Source organism: Chrysochloris asiatica, unplaced genomic scaffold (genome assembly GCF_000296735.1).
Source record: "Chrysochloris asiatica unplaced genomic scaffold, ChrAsi1.0 scaffold00042, whole genome shotgun sequence".
Classification (NCBI taxonomy): Eukaryota; Metazoa; Chordata; class Mammalia; order Afrosoricida; family Chrysochloridae; genus Chrysochloris; species Chrysochloris asiatica.
This window is the reverse complement of record NW_006408560.1, coordinates 5286192-5303347: the sequence shown is the minus strand read 5'-3', so window position 1 is coordinate 5303347 and position 17156 is coordinate 5286192. Positions and strand designations below refer to the sequence as shown.

General features: G+C 40.3%; 2 protein-coding genes across 2 annotated transcripts in view; one reads left to right on the top strand and one right to left on the bottom strand.

Moving 5' to 3' along the window:
• Window positions 1-5787, top strand: part of PDZK1 (PDZ domain containing 1) — a 37550-nt gene extending 31763 nt beyond the window's left edge. Inside the window, exons 6-8 of the mRNA XM_006861693.1 lie at window positions 3365-3574; window positions 4460-4750; window positions 5734-5787. Of these exons, the coding sequence (XP_006861755.1) occupies window positions 3365-3574; window positions 4460-4750; window positions 5734-5787 (555 nt within the window). The remainder of the gene's footprint in view (window positions 1-3364; window positions 3575-4459; window positions 4751-5733) is intronic.
• A 1140-nt stretch (window positions 5788-6927) lies between these two features.
• The window catches only part of LOC102813791 (Golgi pH regulator-like), a 34469-nt gene continuing 24240 nt past the window's right edge, over window positions 6928-17156 (bottom strand). The window contains exons 10-13 of the mRNA XM_006861322.1: window positions 12172-12267; window positions 8769-8858; window positions 7322-7387; window positions 6928-7190 (exon numbers count right to left, since the gene is read on the bottom strand). Of these exons, the coding sequence (XP_006861384.1) occupies window positions 6984-7190; window positions 7322-7387; window positions 8769-8858; window positions 12172-12267 (459 nt within the window). The 3' untranslated portion in view covers window positions 6928-6983. The remainder of the gene's footprint in view (window positions 7191-7321; window positions 7388-8768; window positions 8859-12171; window positions 12268-17156) is intronic.

Genomic DNA, 17156 nt, shown 5'->3' with positions numbered 1-17156 from the left:
TTATTATTAATCATCTGGACCTCTTTTTGCAGGTTTTGAATTGTTTCCAATGCTGTATCAATCTTGTTTGGTTGTTCTTGTAGTACTTTCCTGACTTCTTCCTTGTTTTCCTCCACCCCTTTTCGGAGCACTTGAATTTGTTCCATATCATTCTTCTGAATTCCTTCTCGGGCAAATCCAAAACGTGCTCTTCCTTTTCTGGGGAGCCTTTGTCTGTCTCTAGTGCAATTGTCTCAGTTACTCTTCTGTTTTTGGACATGTTTTGAGATCTTTTGTTGTGTTTTGAGATACTGTGTTATGTTTTAGATCTTTTGTTTCTCATTTCCAGTTGTTAATGTGGGTTTTTAAATGCTTAAATGGATGTTTGTTGTTAAGTTTACTGGGTGTCTCCTGGTCGGATATGATCAGGAGATAGGCTTCCCTTTTGCATGTAATGCTTAACAGCTGTTATTGGCTCTTGTCTCAATGGTGTAATATTAGGGCGTATGCTTGTAGCTTGGCTATATGGCCACAATTGCTGTCTCTTCTTGGGTTATGTAGGGAGAAAAATCTCTTACATCCAGGAAAAATGTGTGATCAAAAGGACCAAAAGCAGAAGCAATATAGAAGCAGAGACAAAAACCACCACTTTTAAACAAAAATAAAACTGTGGCCGACTGTCCAGATGCCTTGCTACTACGCAGGCAGTGTGTGCACCATAGAAGCCTCCAGCATTTTGTGGGGGTGTCCACTCACTCAGGCCCCTCCTCTAGTCACCAATGTGGAATTGTGCAGATACTGAGATGTTAATGGAAGAAAGATTGGAAGAAAAATTGTTCAGTTAGGTATCTGCATGTGCATGGAGCAATTCTCCAGATAGATGTGTCCTTTTATGTTGGGGCTTTACAGATTGTTCTATGGTTTGTCTGTCAGGCCTGATGGGGCCTGCTTTTTCTTGCTAGATAGGCCTGAGACACCAAGGCTGATATCATAAGCAGCTGCCAAGCTCTTTCTCTTTGTACCATGGTTAAACTGTAAGGTCAGTGCTAGACTTTTTTTGGGGTGGGGTGGGGGTGGGAGGTGCACACCCAATCAGCTGAAGGCGTCCGGGCTGGGCAATGAAGGAGCGACAGGGAAGAAGAGGAAAAAGTGTGTTGAATCCCCTGCACCTCCTTTTGCAAATGTCACTGCACCATTTTTAGCACTGGTTCCCTGTGCCAGTTTGCCTGTAGCCCCACCCTTTGAACTCTGCCCGGGCTGGGTAGCCACCACAGAGTTAGTCCCAATTTGAGTAATTCCTAACTTGCAGCATTTTCCTTTATATCGTGATTTTTTTTTTCACGTGCGTGTGCAGGAAACTGATGTCCTGGATCTTATGCTAGATCCAGAGCTCTGGTGGTGTTCCGTAAGCACAGCTTCTGTGGGTTTTCAATCCCTCCCCCATGAAGCCTTTCCTACCTGGCTGTCTCTGTCGCTGCCCAAACCAAAGTCCGGTATGTTCTTTTTGACAATGAATGCAACACCATTCCTCTTCAATTTGTCACTCCCAGCATAGTAAACCATGTGGTTGTCAGATTCAAAATGTCCAATACCAGTCCATTTCAGCTCACTTAATGCTTAAGATACTGATTATGCATTCATTTCTGACAATTTCCAATTTTCCTAGATTCATACATTTTGTGCTCCAATTATTAATCGATGTTTGTAGCTGTTTCTCTTCATTTTGAGTTGTGCCCCATCAGCAAATGAAGGTCCTGTGGGCTTTTCTCCCACGGGCTTTACTCCATTCATGTCATCCTGGTCAACTCTACTTTGAGGAGGCGGCTCTTCCCCAGTCGCATTCTGAGTGCCTTCCAACCTGAGGGGCTCATTTTCTGGACTGCTTTGACAGTGTTTGTTTTGCTATTCATACAGTTTTCAGCGACGACATTTTTGGAAGTAGTTTGTCACTCCTTCCTAGACTGGCTTCATCTGGAAGATCATCTGAAACCTGTCTACCATGGGTGACCCTCCTGGTATTTAAAATACTCTTGGCATAGCTTCCAGAATCACAGCAACTTGCAAGCCACCACAGTACAAAAAATTGACAGCTAAGTGGTGGCCCTTGCATATTACGCAAATAGTTGAATAAATGGAAAACTTGAAGTAAAAGTTAAACACTTAATCCCTTAAGTGTTTATACCTTACAGCGACTATACTTCACTTCAAGATTAGCTGCTGCAGTTAGATATAATCGACTTGCCTTTTTGGGTAAGGTTTTTGAATGTAATGAGTTACTTTTGATGTCTCTCTTTTAGAATGTGAGAAAGTAACAATGTGGAACTTTGCAAGCATATCACTGAAAGGGTCTGAAGTTAGTTGAATTGGTTGGTTAGGTAATGAGCACGCAGGTGCTATTCTCACTTAGAAAGGAAGGAGATGTGGTCTTGTGGTTAGTACGACAGATGGTAACTATGAGGCCCAAAATCTAATTTAGCCAGACTTCTGAATAGTGTGATTATGGAGGTACAGCACACACTAGGCTCACTTTCAATTGGTCAGTTTTTCTAGTCATCACCTAATGTCCTGGACACAATGGATAGCAATTTAATGAATTCAGGTTTTTGCCATACCCAACTATATCTTTATAACCCTCTCAACTAAAAACCCCAGTCAGCTGAGTTCTTAAGTCTACTAGTCACGTTTCCTGTTTTATGCTTCTGTATGTAAGACATTGCCATGTATTTTTCACATGTATGGCATTAGAATTTATATGGGTTAAAAATATTTAAAGATGGTAGGAAGATTAGCTTAGCAAAAGACTCAGCTAATTTTTTAGAATAATCAACTGAGAACAAAAGATGTGTGTGGGATGGAAGACATGAAGAGAAACAGGTGGCACAGGTCTGGAGTTAACCTTACCATATAGGACCATGGTAGTTGCCCCTCTTATGCCCAGTTAATGACTGTGTGTACCCAACAGGTCATTTCTGATAGCTGAGTCTTCAGATAGTTATAAAGTGAGCATCGCTTCCTTTTGTTTGAACTCAGAAAGAACCAGAGACCATACCTTGCATCAGATCTGTGCTGGTCACTCACATGTGTATAGTCTCCAAATAGGGAGATTGCCTATGGAATATTCAGTGACTTGCTTATTATCAGAGTCAGAAGACACTAGCAATTTTGGTAAACATCTTTATTGGATTCTGATGCAACATTATATTATGCTTTTATTTGATATCTTTACATATTTCCAAGCTAATCTTTTCTGGTTAGGACAGTGAAATGAACTGCATCCAAGAGGGGACTGTGTATGTTCCCTATATCCATCTCCCCAGTACATTTGATAGAGTAGAACTACTCATACTTAAAATTAAGTCCAATTTTTATTTTTTATTTTCAAAAGGCTAATTTTTCTCCATATCTCTACTATCAAAGTCAAGAATTACCCAACGGGTCTGTCAGTGAGGCTCCTGTGCCGCTGGAAGTCGGAAACTCCAATACTTCAGAGGAAGTAGATCAGAAGCCTAAACTCTGCAGGCTGGCTAGAGGTGAAAATGGCTATGGCTTTCATTTGAATGCCATTCGGAACCTGCCAGGCTCATTCGTCAAAGAGGTATAGTCATCTGGTCCCACCACCCGAATAGCACAGCCAATAGCATGGAAGCCACAATTAAGAGTCCTTTCTCCCATTCACTGATGGTTTAGTGAAAAGGTTGCTTTGAGGACTGGGCTATATTTGGTCTCACTTGGACCCATATTATTTTAGCTAGCTACTGGTGTATAAGTACTGGACTAAAGGGTACTAAAGGGTAAGTATAGCTATAGTAGTATTGCTGTTGTTGTTAAGTGCAGTTGAGTTGGTTCCAACCCATAGCGATCCTGTACAGGCTTTCCGAAGCTGTAAATCTTTGTTGTTGTTATGTGCCACGGCATTGGGTCTGACTCATAGCGACCCTGTACAGGGTTTCTGAGGCTGTAAATCTTTACGGGAGCAGAAAGCCTCATCTTTCTCCCGCAGAGCGGCAGCTGGTTGTTTCAAACTGCTGACCTTGTGGTGGTTCACAACCCAATTAATAACCACTACGCTACCAGAGCTCTAGTATAGATAAATACAGTAGTCCAGTACTTATCCTATATAAGTACAGGATAAGTACTAGACTACTAACTGCAAGATCAGAGGTTTAAACCCACCAGCAGCTCCTTGGAAACCCTATACACGGCCCTATGAGTCAGAACCAACTCCACGACACTTATACCAAGGTCACATTCTTGTTCCCCAAACATTTACTCTATTTCTCTAGATAGCACCAATCTGTTCGATTTGAAAATTCCAATTCTAAAAATATCAAATGTGACAAATGATTTCCATTTGGCATGGTGACCCCTACTCTGTAGGAACTGACAAGAGAATAGAGAGATGTTCAAGTTGGGAGGGGAAAAAATGAGGAGGAAAGGCCTTTCTCTCTGTTTGCAATTAACTTGGAAACTCTGTTCCCAGGTACAAAAGGGCAGTCCTGCTGCTCTGGCAGGGCTGGAAGATGAAGATATCATCATTGAAGTGAACGGGGTGAATGTGCAGGAGGAACCCTATGAGAAAGTGGTAGACAGAATCCAGCGCAGTGGGAACAATGTCCTACTCCTCGTCTGTGGAAAGACGGCCTATGATTATTTCCAGGCAAAGAAAATCCCTGTTGTTTCTTCCATGGCTGATCCACTGGATGTACCTCCTGATTCCAAAGAAGAAACAATGGCAGAGACAGAGCTTGACTCTTACCCAATAAAAGAACGAGTAAGCAATTGATATTATTCTTTCTTTTAGTGATTGGATTTAACAGTGTATGGTAAAGTCCTGAATAAGTATGCCCTCAGGGCTGTTGATCAGATTTCCTAAATATTTGACAGTTATCTTTCACCTCAGAGTAATCTATCAACTCCTTGCTCTGAAAAGAAATGTGTTGCCCTTAACATCCTGGTGTGGTGATGTGGGTTAATGCACTGGACTTCTAAGTCAGTTTGATTCACAAGGTTGGCAATTCAAACTTACCAACCGCTCCTTGGAAACTCTATACAGGGTCGCTATGGGTCGGAACTGAGTCAATAGTACTTAACATTATGTAGCGTTTTGATGAGTCAAAATGGATCAAAATTATAATGAGTACCACCAGGAGAACCTGAATTGGTCAATTTAGGTACCAATTTCTGCCACGTACTAGACTTAAGCACAAACTCATTTGCCCATTTCCCCATCTATAAAACATGAAAATGAATGGTGGTGGTTAAACACAAACACATATACACATGATGGAGTTGGTTCCGACTCATAGTGATCCTGCACAGGGTTTCTGAGGCTGTGAATCTTTATGGGACGGGAACAGAACGCCTCATCTTTCTCCCGCAGAACCGCTGTAGTTTCGAACTGCCGACCTTGAGGTTAGCAGCCCGATTCATAACCACTACGCTACCAGAGTGTGTGTGTGTGTATATGTATATATGTGTATATATTGTCAGTGCCGACTCGATGGCACCTAACAACAACAAATACGTTCTGTAATACCTCTATGGGAGGTAAGTTACAGTATTACACAAGTTCTAGAGAAAAACACCACGTAGCAGTATGAAATTTGTTAATGTGGCAGATAGTGATTTGGAATAGAATTTGTCATTTGGCTTCCAGTGTCACTGCTCCCTAACTTAACCACGCAGCTCCCCATTACTCGCCTTCTGTGTATACAAGCTATCACTCATATAATTCCTTGTTTCTGTTTTGGACAGGCCCACAGTACAGCCTCTCATTCTTCTTCCAACTCTGAAGATACAGCCATGTGATAACACATTTTTAAGGAATAAATTGCCACCTGCTTCCTGCCTGTTGGAGAACTCCTCTGGAAACCAGTTTCTTGTGTGATTATCTTCTGTTATTTGTTTTAGGGGTAACTATTGCAGATTAAGGAGCCATTTTATGTATGTGTGTCTTTCAAGCTTCAATGTAATTTACATTCCTTTAAGCTTCAATGTAATTTACATTCCTTGGTATGACACCTCACTGCTATAGGCTCCTTTAGTACCAAAGATGATTCGTAAATCTGTAAATGTGAGAGAGCTGCTAATTAGTCTCTGAGCAGATAAGATTATGTTATGACTTTTGCCTGTATGTAAACCTTCTGATATGACCTTAATAGTGTTTGATTTTGGTATACTTTTAATGCTTTAACCTTCATTTGTTCTAATGCCTTTCAAACCCCAAACAAAATACAGATGAAACTTTAGTAATAAAAGATTTCCTAGTAAGTCATAATTTTCTTAAATGGCATTTGAGTGTTATACAGATTTTCTATTACTTTCTTAGAGATGAAGAAAATGAATTTTGGAATAGCATTTGACTTGACTTAGTTTAAGTTAGTCAGGAAGGTGGAAAAGAAAAAAACAAGGCATTGTCACTGAGTTGAATGTAGGATAGTCACTCTTCACTAATTAAATGACATCTTTGCCTCTTTCAGCAGACTTGCAGGTGCACACCTCCTCCAGAAAAGAACACAACTTCTTGGCATGCCACTCTGCTTTCCCTGCACCATTCAAATAACCAACTCCTTCTTCCATTATATATAAGCACAGCACATGCTGCACTACCTTTGGTAAAACGAACCTACAGATCAGAAAGAAAAGGTCAGCGTTATGATCTGATTTTAATGATAATCTTAAGGGAAAGTCATGACCATCTCTCCACTTGAATCTTGACTTAGATGTCTCCTTTCCCAGAGTTCCAGTGTATCTATTTTTTTTTTTGCTTTTTTTTTTTTTTTTTTGCCTCTTTTCACAGCCCTACCTCCCTGACCCTGTGATTACACAGCTGCTCTGTGCTGAGTGCTGGCTTGAATTAGGTGATGCAACTCATCACAGTAAGAGGAAGATGAAGGCTAGAGGCACAATCAATATGCTACTACCACAACCATTTTCTTAGTCGTTCCCCCATTTTTTCTTCTCTAACACCACTGGCTTTTCAGCAGTCTGTGATAGGCATGAGTTCAAGGGGTCATGTGCTTCTCTGGTGCCTGTTTATGAGCCAAATAGAGGAAAAGTATGCTGGAAAGGGCGCTGACCAGGAAGATCACATCAAACCAACGGTGATAGAAGTTGAACTGTAGTTCTCCAAGAACTTCAGTGATTATGGTGCGGTACTCGAGAGGCATGCTCATCCGGATCAGCAGTACAGAGGAGACAAAGTACATGCCCTGTAAATCAGATTAATCCAGAGATCACTTTGGAACCAAGGACAGCACAGGGAATCATTAAAATACTGAAAAGGATGAAACACTGCTGGTACTTTGTTGCAGTAGACATATAGCTAGTTCATGAAGCTTACCATTATTTGTGCTAATAGCAGGACAATGACATTGGAAGATTTACTGCTGGAGATGGCATAAAAGAACTGTCAAGAAAAGGAGAAATATATGCATTACTTCTAAGTTCCTGACGTGAGCAAAAGGTGACAACATAATTGAGAATATCTCTTCTATGCCACAATCTATATAGAACAACGCTCATGATTAAGGCTATAAAGAAATCTAAATGGACTACATTAAAGGAATTCAATTATGCAGGGAATCGGTTTTATGCATAATGTAATAATAAGTTTCTGCATAATGCAATAATAACAAAAGTTTCTGCAAGTTGGATAGGAATCATGCGATGCATGACTTTTTGCATCACAATAAAACATTAAAATAGATGAATGATTCTAGATTCCTTTAATTGTTACCAGCTCCTGAACATTTCCCAACAAAGAAAAAAAAGCCAAAAACAAAACCATGAGTTATATCAAAGGTGCAACAGAAACATCTTGAAACTCCTCAAGCAACTTTGAAGGCAAGAAGCCAAAAATGCACATTAGTCTTACCCATATATTTTAGTGTCCAGTCTTTTTTTTTTTTTTAGGTCCCCCTTGCCTTACCTAGCAAAACAGCCAAGCTATAATCACACCCTATAAAACCCCACCATCTAGTCAAGAACCAATACTAGCTGCTATGCACCAAAACAGCATAAAAAACCAACACCTACTATAATCACACTGAGTTTAGTAAAAGAGAAACCAATCTGACCATTTACCAGGAGGCAATCAGAGTTTAATAATACATAAACATAATAATACATAAACATAATAATACACAAACATAATAATACACAAACATAACATTCATCTAATTGTTGAAAATACAACAGGCAAGCATAAGCATTCAAGGAGCTGAACAAACCCTAGGAAGGATAGACCCCAAAAGAAAATCACCAAGACATATAATCTTAAATCTCCTCTTAAATAAAAGACAAGGATAGAATCCTGAAAGCAGCTAGGGAAAAGAGAAGTGTTAACCCACAGAGGCAAGCCAAGCCAGTAAGATTAAGTTCTGATCTCTCAGCAGAAACCATGCAGGCAAGAAGGTAATGGGGAGACACATACAAAACTAACAACCAAGAATGGTTTACCCAGCAAAGTTGTCAATTAAATATGAAGGGTGTAATCAAAACATTCCAGGATAAACAGAAGTTAAGGGACTTTTTGTAAAAGCCATGCCAGCACTTCAAAACATCCTAAAGGGAGTTCTTTGGACTAAGAACCGACAACCAGAGACTGATATATGTGAAAACACCATCCAGAACTCACTCGAGAGATGGAAGAGTCCAGAGCTAAACAAAACTATAGTAATGATAGCAGGATCTGGGAGGTCAGTTTATGATCAAAACAACCACCATGCGAAAGAAGGGAAAAAATATAGGAACAGAGATGCAATAAAAGTAAGTATGTTACATTATACCTTGGTGAGAGTGATCAGCAATCCTCTGATGGATGTGACAATGATAATTCCAACCAGAATGAAGGAAATGTGTTGGGACCAAAACTTTACCTGCCAACATGATAGGAAGACAAATTATTTGTTGAAACCTTTTAGAGAGATGTAAATATTAAAATACATTCTGGTCACTTATGTGATTAGGAACAGGAACTTTTCTGTTGTTAAGTCATCCATGAACTCATTAAGCCCTAGCTTATTTTTTTTAGGAAGGGAGGGAAGCAAGTAAATGTTGACTAAAACACGTATATGAAAACTGTAGCACATATCTTGATTATCCGACTCCAAGCAAGTCTCAAGGACAGAAGACAAGTGCAGGACAGAAGACAAGTGCAGTGATGTGATGAAAATAATACTAATAAATCAGAAGAAACACAGAAAGTAATGGTATGCCTTCATGCGATAAAGGGAAAGTAGAATTAAAAAGAAACAAACTCAGTAGTTCTGGTGTGGTGCTGTAGGATAAGCACTGGACTGCTAACGGCAAGGTTGGAGGTTCAAACCCACTAGCTGTTCCTTGGAAACCCTGTACAGGGTTGCTGTAGTTGGAACTGACTTGATGGCACTTATCATCTCAATACTAGCTTATTTTTAATATCTCTGAATGACTGTCCTCAGACTATCTAAAACTTTACGAACCTTTTCTTCTTATAATAAAAAGAACAAAATAAATTGTCTCAGTAAGAAAGATACAATGCTTCTTTTTAAATTAAAAGGCTACACCATTGGTCTACCATCAGAAAGCATGCACTTTGAGCAGTTTCTCAAGGACTGGAGCTAAATTTGCTCTCATTCCTTTTGTTGTATCCAGTCACTGTCAGGACCAGGAGTGTGTCCTACTGAGATGGATGGTGGGCTAGCATGTATGTGGCTGGGACCATAGCACAGCTAAATGGCTCACAGAAATAACATGATATTGGTCTTATTAGTAAAGTGTTAATCAACCAGAATCATTGTCATTCATGAGAGTAAGTCAAAAAGTATTGCTACCGCTTAAGGGAAATAAGACCCAATATATCCAGACTACACTCCCAGCTAAGGTTACTCAAGGTATAAGTAGATTTGTGTTATCTTTCAGTAACCCAGAAATTAATTGGAACTTAATCCAACAGCATTTTAGGAGGTTGTGGAACAATATACACTTGTCTGGGGATATTCATCAGCTACACGCTCAATTTTATGATATAAGTAATTCTCAAAGTGAACACTGCGTGGCTACCCATTTGCTACCCATGCTAGAGAATAAGATCCCCGAGGAACTGGATTGAACCTCAGCATAGTGATCCTGCTTGGTCACCTTAGAGCAGGTGGTGGGCCCGCAACGTCGGGCGCATGGGGTCCCCAGCTGATCTCCTCCCTCCCTGCCTTCCTCGGATGGCAGCTGTTTATGCTGGACGTGTGGCCAGAGACGGGTAAGGATCACGTGGAACCTCGGCTACTTGGGACAGAGACATTGCCATGCTGCAATGAGTTTCAATGACTGGTAAGACTGAGGAATTCGCACTGACCACCTAAGACAGGCAGCGTCCCTTAAACAATCAATAAAAAAGGAGGACTCAGATGCAGACAGCACAGACCCGGTCAGGAGGCCAAGCCCCGGTAGGCCCAAGCGTTGTTGACCGTCCAAACCATAGGCTCTGAGGATCAGACTCTAGCCACCTAGTAGACATAACAAACTGTCCCTCATCTGATTATTCAGTAATGCTTGTTAGTAATCTCATACATGAGCCCTGGATATCCACAGACAAATGTAAAAACCTCCCCTAAAAGCCGAGACTGTAAATTCCAATAAGCCAAGTCCCCCCCCATCCAAAAAAAAAAAAAAGCTAAAGAGGATAGAGAGAAACACTAAACTGATGATATATAGCGGGGATAATAATCAATGTAATGAAACAAGCTATATGAATGGTTGAATGTGAAACTGATGATGTGCCCTGTAAACTTTCACTCAATGCAAAATAAAAACATTTAATTAAAAAAAAAAAAAAAAAAAAGTATTGCTAGTGGGTTCCATTTTACACATAAAACCAGAAACCAAACCCACTGCCAAGTCTAACTTACAGGATTTCTAAGACTGTAAATTGATGTATGATTTCTGAGACTGCAAATTGTTATGGAAATATACAACCTTACTTTTTCCCACGGAGTGGGACCTGACCCTGTAGCTAGTAGCTCAATATCTAACCTACAGCGCTACAAAGTTTTGGATTTATTTCAAACAAAACATTAAAGTTCTCCCACTAATATACTTGTCTTAGTTATTAAGGTGCCTTGTAAAAAAGGTGGCTTCAGCTCTGCTGGGCCAGTTAAATTCAAGGCGAAGAGGTCAGCTCAGAAGGTTTTAGCGACTATTTTTCCCACCCACCCTATAGCCCTGATCTTGCCCCGGCAGATTTCTTTTTGTTCCCCAAACTCAAAGAACACGATCGAGTCCCTCAAAGATGCCAAAACTGTCATTTTGATGACTTAAGTTGTTTAAATCTAAGTATGTAGAATTCTTTTGGGGAAGGGTTGTTGTTAAGTCCCACTGAGTCAGTTCTGACCCACAGCGACATTGTATAGGGTTTCTGAGGAGCGGCTGGTGAGCTTGAACTGCTGACCTGTGGTTCAAAGTGACTCTGCAGCCCAGTGACTAAACCTGCACCACCACACCAGGGCTCCTGGGTTGGGGAGATATATACAATGCCTTCAGAGATGTACAGACTAGATTGAGAATATGTCAAGAAATAATAGCTTCACATTGATATATTTTAATAAAGGTGTCTATGATTTTATAGTAATACTTTTTGACTTACCTTGTATCTGAGAATATACTATTCTATGAACAAAGTTATTGAACTTATTGAGACAAAGGTATATTCAATGACAGGTATTTGCCGTTTTTTTTTTGGTGATAAAAATGAGTTAAAAAAACAAAACAAAACTTTGTGCATAGGTGATACTACCTTTAACTCAAGTTCACATATAATTACTACTTAATTCATAAAGATTATTTTTTTGTAGTAGAAACGATTTTAGCTCTAACATGGAACATTAATTAGTAGTTAATTTTCTACCAGAGGAACTGAAGGTAAGCTGTGGGTCTGAAGATTTCAAGTGCCACAGAGAGAGTATCTGAGCACGTGGTGAGAAGGAAGTGGTAAAGTAGCAGCTGTCTGCTGAGAAGTAGAGGAAAAACTGTAAAAACAATCAGCATCCGCGACAATAATAAGCTTTAGGTTGCCATGTCAATGTATCAAAACATACAGAATAGAGTTGGAAGAACAAAAGCAGAATCAAGTACCTAAAGCAAAGGAATTAGAACATTAACGATTTATAGAAAGTATTAAGGCAACATAACAAACCAGGATTTTGATATAGCTCTTACATCAAACTGGATTCCCAAATAATTCACAGTGATCTCAATGCCTCTTGTGACAGGATCAGTTTTTCCAACTCGATCAAAAACGATATTGATGGTTGCCTGCAGAGACACACATCTTTACATTAGAGCAACTTAATCACTACCGAATTAATCATCTCAATACATTTTACAGGAGGATGGTCTTAAAAAATATAATTTTACTCTCAATCCTAATCATATGAAAATCTATTTTCGCTATTCATACACAGGCAAACAAAGTTCCCATTTACCCTATTCTCCTTTTCTGAAAAGAGTTAAGGGGAATACATTTTTCAGGAGCCAGTAAGGTAGGTAGATGATAGATGAAGTCAGAATAAGAGAAAAAGAAATTCTAGAGCCCTATGAGCTCTGGTAGCATAGTGCTTATGAATCGGGCTGCTAATCTCATGGTCAGCAGTTGAAAACTACCAACTGTTCCACGGGAGAAAAATGAGGCTTTCTGCTTCCGTAAAGATTTATAGCCTCGGAAACCCTGTACAGGGTCACTGTAAGTCGGAAGTGACTCACGGCACATAACAAGAACTTTATAAAAGTAATTCTACAACTAATAAGGGAGTTTATAAAAGTTGCAGGATACAAGCTCAATATTCAAAAATCGATGATCTATCTACTGTTGTTAAGTGCTACTGAGTTGGTTCTGACTCACAGCAACCCTCTATAAAGGTTTCCAGAGAGCAGCTGATGGGTTTGAAATACTGACCTCTTGGCTAGCAGTCTAGTGCTTATCCTAAAGTGCCACACCAGGGCTCTATGTACTAGCACGAATCATTAAACTGTAATCATAACTCTTATTTATAGCAACAAAAATAGGAAACACTACTTAACTCTGACAAGAGATGTGAAAGCCCTGTATACCAAAAACTACAACACATTGCTAGGAGAAAGAAAAGAAGAGCTACATAAATGGATTTGCACTGTGCTCAGGGGTTGGGTGACACAATATTGTTAAGATACCACTTTTCAAATTGATCTACAGATTCAATGGAACCAATACAGACTCCAGGGGACTTTTTATAGGAATTGAGAAATTGATTCAAAAATACATTCAAAAATGCAAAGGACATAAGACTACCCAAAACAAGTTTGAAATAGGAAGAAAGTTGGAGACTGTACACTCCCTGAGCTCTGGTAGCATAATGGTTAAGAGTTGAGCTGCTAATCTCACGGTTAGCAGTTTAAAACTACAGCGGTTCCGTGGGAGAAAGATGAGGCTTTCTGCTCCCATAAAGATTTGCAGCCTTGGAAACCCTATACAGGGTCGCTATGAGTCAGAACCGACTCCACGGCACATAACCACCACCACCATATAAGCTACATTGATCAAGACAGTGTAGTACTGGCATAAATAAAGGCAAGTACATGAATACAGAAGAATAGAGGCCAGAAACAGAGCCACACATATATAGTCAATTCATTTTGATAAAACTGCAAGGCAATTCAGTGCAGAAAGGATCATCTCAACAAATGGTGCTAGAAAAATTGGGTATCCATATGCAAAAGAAAGGAGCTCTGGTAGTGTAGTGGTTACATATTGGCCTGCTAAGTTCAGGGTCAGCAGTTTGAAACTACCAGCTGTTCCGCGGGAGAAAGATGAGGCTTTCTGCTCCCGTAAAGATTTACAGCCTCGGAAACCGTTTCCGGAACCGACTCCACGGCACATAACCACCAACCACCATATGCAAAGGAGGATCGATGGCGGTGCAGAGGTTAAAGTACTTGACTATGGATTAAAAGGTCGGCAGTTCAAACTGATGAGCTGCTCTGCAGGACAAAGCTGTGGCAGTCTGCTAACATAAAGAGTCACAGTCTTGGAAACCCTGTGGGCAGTTATACTGTGTCTTCAAGGGTAGCTATATGAGTCAGAATCAACTCAACAGAGGTTTGATTATATGTGCAAAAAACTAAACACAGAGAACACAAACACCACAATAAGAAATGAACTCAAATGGTTCACAGACTGAATTGTGAATGAAAACTACAAAACTTCTAGAAAAAACATATTTAAAAAAATCTTTGTGACTTTGGGTTAGGAAAAGATGCCATAGCATAAACTATAAAAGAAAAAAGATGAATTGTACTTTATCAAAATTAGGAACTTCTATTCTTTGATCAATATTGCTAAGAGAATGAAAACCCAAGCCACGGACCAGGAGAAATACTTGAAAGTCATATATTTGCTAAGAGGTTTCCAGAATATTAAAAGCCGCGCCCCCCAAACCCAGTAAAAAAGAAAACAACCTAATTAAAAGATTGGTACAAGATCTGAATAGATACTTCACCAAATACATGCTGCTATTATTGTTAAGTGCCATCGAGTCAGTTCCAACTCATAGTCACCCAAGGATAGACAGGGGGTAAAAAAAAACAAAAACAAAAACAAACACACAAAAAGACACTCAACACCACTAAATGTTGTTGTTAAGTGCCTTTGAGTCGGTTCCGACTCTTAGTGACCCTGTATAGGGGTTTAGAGGCTATCAATATTTACGGGAGCAGAAAGCCTCATCTTTCTCCCATGGAGTGGTTAGTGGGCTTGAACCATTTGGTCCTGTGGTTAGCAGTCCAATGTTTATCCAATAGCACCATCAGTGCTCACTGTAATACCTACTGCTGTTATTGTTAAATGCTGTTGAGTTGGTTTTGATTCATAGCAACTCTGTATAGGGTTACCAAGTTGTGGCTGGTGGGTTTGAACTGCCAACCTTGTAGTTAGCAGTCCAGTGTTGACCTAACAGCACAATGCCAAGATTCCCCAGTACATAGTAGAATGCTTAAAATTAAAACATTCAACAAGATAAGTGTTGGTGAAGATATGGAGTAACAGAAACTCATACTGCAGGTGTGTATATGGGAATGTGAAATGGTTACAGTCTCTATGGAAGAGTTGATTCTTCAAAAGTCAAGCTTACTCCTATCATAGGACCAGTCAGTCATCTCACTTGTAAGTGCTTACCCAAGACAGAATACAACATATGTCCACACTCAGATGTGTACACAAGTGTTCACAGCAGCTTTACTATAGTATTCCAAAACTGGAAGCAACCCAAATGTTCATCAACCAGTGAATGGATAAATTAATTTTGATACATCCATACAATGGAATAAGGAGCTCTGGTAGTGTAGTGGTTACGAATCTGGCTGTGAACCTCAGGGTAAGCAGTTCGAAACTACCAGCTGTTTCACAGGAGAAAGATGAGGCTTTCTGCTCCCGTAAAGATTTACAGCCTCAGAAACCCTGTACAGGGTTGCTATGAGTTGGAACAGAGTCCACGGCACATAACAACAACAATACAATGGAATACTACTCAGTGATAAAAATGAATAAACTACTGATTCACACAGTAACATGGATGAAACTCAAAATAATTATGCTGAGTGCAAGAAGCCAGGAAAAAAGTATATACTATGATTGATTCCATTAATATAAAATTCTTCCAGAAAATAGCAACTACTAATGTACAATGATCATCATAATGTGTATCAGTGATTGCCTGGGAATGAAGGGTGCAAGAGGGCATTTGGAAGTGATGGATGGCTCACTTCCAAATGAGCTCCACAAAAGGGCATTTGGAAGTGATGGATGGCTCACTATCTTGACTGTGATGATGTTGTTGCACAAGTATACACACACACACACACACACACACACACACGTGTGCAGTGCAGTGAATTACTGCATAGGGCTCTTCTACCCATAGTCTTTGAACTCCCTCCAAACAAACTTTTTTTTTCCTGATAGGTCTGGGTAAGATAAGGTAGGAGAAGACACTGATAGGATGGTATGGTTCCAGTTGTGATGACTATTAATAGGATTAACTAATGAGGGAATTGGTCAGTTTTGTCATCCTGCTGGGTTTAAATCTAGCCGTCTCAGAAGCATTAAGAGCGATCTCACAAGGAAGAATATCCAGGAGTGAAGTGTGTCCTTTGGACTCAGATCCCTGTACACTGAACCTCAACTCAGGGACAGAACTCTGTGACACTGGAGAAGTGGCACAAAGAGTAGCAGAGGAACAGCATTAGCAGAACCAAGAGCCAGAGGACCAGGCCAAGGGGAGGGCTTTCCAGCCCATGGAGCAAGTAAAGAAAGCTGAGTGCCTCTGGACAGGAGGTTCATTTGTGGAGTGGGGTGCTTCCAGGCACTTAAGGGTGCTGGGTTTGCTGACCCATAGAGCTGAGAACCTTTGGGCTGGGATGGAGTGTCCTTTAGTCATTTGTCAACAGTATTAAAAGAGCTCTGAAACATTGCTGGAGCAGGGCAGAGGCCAAGGAAATGAGGGCTGAAAGGCTAAGGACCAGAGAGAAGCCTGCCTGTGGGCAGAAGAGAGGCTGTCTTGAGTGGAAGAACTGTGTCCTAAGCATTTCTGACCCTTTACTGCAAACTGTTAACTTCCCTAGTAAACCCCCTAACTGTGAGTATGGTGTCTGAGCTCTGTGTGGCCACTTCACCGAATGATTGTATCCAGCTCAGAAGAGAGTGCGGTGGGAGGGATGGCTGGTGCTAGATTTGGTAGAGAAGGCATGGCTGACCTCGGCCTCATACAGACAGTCCTTGGTTTGATGCTGACAGTGATTCTCCTCCTCCCACCTGGTGAAGTCATAGGCAGGCAGACGCTGGCTCCCAAGTCCATTTCTTTCAATGTGTCCAAACTTACCAAATCATACACTTTCCTAAAGACTGAATCTCAGGAAACAATCTGAGTAGCGAGGTTGGCAGAACTCACTATTTTCATTCATGCTCTCCCACTGGATGAGCCAAGATGTTATTAAAATGTCATCTGAGTGGTTCTGTCATTGATTTGCTACATGACAGATTCATTAAATTCAAAATTTTTCATTCATATACACTGATCAAAATCAACTACCAAGCTGACTAAGCTCCTTTTCTGCGCATACACAGCCTGAGAAGAAAAGTTAACCAGACCAGAAGGTCAAACCAGTCTTTTCGA